The 3,434-nt window shown below is 31.6% G+C and overlaps 1 protein-coding gene across 2 annotated transcripts; it reads right to left on the reverse strand.

Moving 5' to 3' along the window:
- Nucleotides 1-767: 767 nt before the first annotated feature.
- LOC108769131 (uncharacterized) lies at nucleotides 768-2,258 on the reverse strand. 2 transcript variants are annotated; one of them, XM_018519951.1, is made up of 3 exons: nucleotides 2,214-2,258; nucleotides 1,968-2,105; nucleotides 768-1,182 (listed from the first exon to the last, which is right to left on the reverse strand). In XM_018519951.1, the coding sequence occupies exons 2-3, from the start codon at nucleotides 2,052-2,054 to the stop codon at nucleotides 865-867; spliced, it is 405 nt and encodes a 134-aa protein (XP_018375453.1). In that variant the 5' UTR covers nucleotides 2,055-2,105; nucleotides 2,214-2,258; the 3' UTR covers nucleotides 768-864. The 2 variants fall into 2 exon arrangements, with proteins under 2 accessions (XP_018375453.1, XP_018375454.1); XM_018519952.1 differs by having other exon boundaries at nucleotides 2,210-2,242.
- Between the last annotated feature and the right edge of the window lie 1,176 nt (nucleotides 2,259-3,434).

Consider the following 3,434-nt stretch of genomic DNA (forward strand, 5'->3'; position numbering starts at 1 on the left):
TTATTAAACATCGAGTAGTAAATTATTGTAATGTGTTGACAATACTTGGATTTATTATTAGCGGTCGTGATTGGAGACGAGGTGAGTTACCGGTTAACGTACAGTAATTAATATCATTTCTAAATATATATAAAAAATTTTTAAATAATAAAATATTTTGTTGCAATTATTAGCTTGAGTTCCACTATCTATTCCACTCAGCTAAGCAACTGGATGGCACAACATTGACTATGTTGAAAATGGTTGTCTCACCACATTTCCAATGCAATTTTTGGTACGGTTGGTCAGCTGCTATTGTGCGAGATGCAGTTCGATAATTATGTGTAGGGTGAGAAGCGGTAATTTTTATTGCTGAGGATAGCTCAAAACGGTTAGCCGAAACATCCTAAATTATAAATGTAGATATTATAGATACCAGTTAATATTGCGCAACAAATATCTGGCGGTGACTCCTAATGCCCACGTATTTATATACATTTTGTTAGTAATTTTATGAAATTTAGGGAGTTCACTAATTATATTCTTCGAGTTTTCATAAAATAGACATTTTCATCAAAATCCAATAACGAGAAATAGGTAGTCAAATCGCAACATTATTATCCGAATAATTTCAATTACATGTTTAATAACTACATATACAATAACGACAGCAAAAGAAAACGTCAACAAGAAAATCGAAGGGATTAGAGAAAACTTTTTTTATTTGCTGTAAATATAAATTTCAGCTATTAATTTTTTTATATCTTTTTCAGCTGTATTTCGTCTCAAAATAAAAATATGAAGATTACAGATTTCACCTAACGTTTCATGAAGCAAAAGAAGGTATTCAATTTAGAAAGTTTCTCGTTCTTCTCTACCAAGAATCTAGATGAGATGATTCCGACTGTAGAAATCTCTAGTTTTGCTCGATCGAGCAAATCTCATGTCGGGATAATCGATTTGGACTCTATTCGGTCGACCGTACCAGTGATTAGCAGTCATTGGCACGACGTGACGTTTGTTCTCCTCATGTATCTCCGCCCAAATGAAACGTGGCTTCGTGCGATCACATCGCGGTTTACTCGGATCGAAGGGAGTTACGTCGTGCAAACGATCATACGCCAGTCTTGTGTCAGCAATTCTCTTCTCCCGCTTGCGATTATCAAAGTATGTCGTCGAGTGTCGCTCAGTCGATGGTTCTGCCTTATTATTCATTTAATCGTCTTGCCAATATTCGTTATTTATTATTTTCATTTCAAAATATTTCTATCTATCACTTATAGTTTTAAAAGACTGTTCTTCTTAAATAACGATTCTAATATATAAACCGCGGATTTATGTCATAAATGTATGTATAAATGTGTATACTCTCTAAATCTTGTGAAGAAATCTCACTCGAAGAGACTCAAAATTGAGCCAGTCTTGTGAAAAAACAGTGAAAATACTACTACTTGTTCAAGAGTGACAGATTTTTATTCTTTTTAGAGTGAGATTTATTTTTTTGGAATGAGATTCACTCCAAACAAAGGAGTAATCTCAATCCCTTTTTTGGAGTTAGGTTTTATCTACCCTGGTATTATACTTCAAAACAAAGATTGAGATTTCACTCCTTTGGAATCTCCTTTCAAAAGAGTAAATCTCACTCTAAAAAGAATGAAAATCTGCCACTCTTGAACGAGATCTTGACTCTTTTTTCAAGACTGGCTCAATTTTTAGTCTCTTCAAATGAGATTTCACTTCACGAGATTTAGAAAGTACATGTACAATATAAATCAATCCATCCTGTATTAATTTTTCTACAATGAAATACTAAATCAAACATTTTCTAAGATTTATCAAAAACTAGATAGTCTCCATTGCCTATACAAATTAAGGTTTATTATTCTTTACAATATTATGATGTAAACACTATAATGTTATATAATAATACCTCGTAAAAATATTAGGGAAAAATTGTAGCGACGAGAATAATTAAAGAATAAACTTACCACTTTTAAACGTTTCATCTCATTTCGAATGCTAACTTCCTGCCTCCTCATATGATTCCATGGCGTAATAAACTCGGTGCGATACATACTCCAACGTCCGCTGACAATTTACACTCGAGATATATTTGCGAAACGACTCTACATAAATAATCAATTTTAAACACAATATCGACTTTTTGCAAAATAAACGCAAAGCATAACGAAACAACGCGAGACGCGGCGAAACTAGGCAAAACGCGTACAAACCACAATCGGAAACGAAAAATAACCCAGAATTACAAAGACAAATTGGCGCGTTTGTTTCAAAGAAGTGACAATCGTAGCGTACCGTACCGACGATACTAGGAAACGCCATCTCGTGAAACAAGCAGCAAACATAGAATATATTAGTTCAAAGAGTTTGTGTCACGCGGCGCTGCCAGTACATTTACTAAAATCGAACGTAATGAGCGATATATGTGATCAACTGGACAGTAAATGTTCAATCACACGGAAATAACAGAAATAATAAATAGGATTTAAAATTCTTTTCAGGTAAAGAGATTAATGTTTATAAAAAAGAAGTTCTAGCTTTTTGATATATCATAGCGGATCTACGAGGGGAGGCGACCATGAATATTAATATATCCCCATCCTCGGAGTATTTTTTTTTTTAATATTTGTAGTATAAATATTTATGTTATATTTATTTTAACCCTTAATACCTTGGTTTTTGGCACCTTTACTACACACGTTGGATATTTCGCGTTCTGAATTAATTTTCATCACTTTTACAAATATATAAAAATTATTAAGCGATTTTTACGTATATTTTGACATCTTTAGAAAGTATTTGTAAAGTTGTATATTTATAACAAATTGTATATAAATTGTTATAACTAAATATAGGTAAACAATGAGAAAAATGCACTTTTTCATACAAAAATGTAAAGGAAAACAAAAATGTTTAAAGAAAAATTATTATTTCAATATCTTAAAGTCGACGTTTCAAATTACAAAAGAAAAATAGCTCAAGTATCGGCTGGTCAAAAAATTTAGTTATTTAATAACCTAAAAATAATGTTTTTTTAATATGCATGAGTACTATAAATTGAAGATATGTTGCATTTACATTTTAAGCAATAGATTTTATTATTGCTATTGTGTTAGAAAAACTTGTACTTTATGAGGAAAATGTTTTTTATAGCATTACCGACAACATTTAACACAAGGGTGTTAAAAACCAATGTACTATATTTGTTAAGGGCTAAAATATGTTGTTCTAGAATAACATTCTTTTTTTAATAATTCGCAAAATATTCTCGCGATATAAATGAGAATTAGTTGAAAATAAAGAAAAAAATGAAAAATTTTTTAGTTACAAAAAATGTACACTCTGTACACACGATGGGTCATTTGTGTCCCAGAGGTGAACTTCGGAGTTATTCTGGTTAAAGGATATGTACGAATTGAGGCCATCACTGCACA

Source organism: Trachymyrmex cornetzi, unplaced genomic scaffold (genome assembly GCF_001594075.2).
Source record: "Trachymyrmex cornetzi isolate Tcor2-1 unplaced genomic scaffold, Tcor1.1 scaffold857, whole genome shotgun sequence".
Lineage (NCBI taxonomy): Eukaryota > Metazoa > Arthropoda > Insecta > Hymenoptera > Formicidae > Trachymyrmex > Trachymyrmex cornetzi.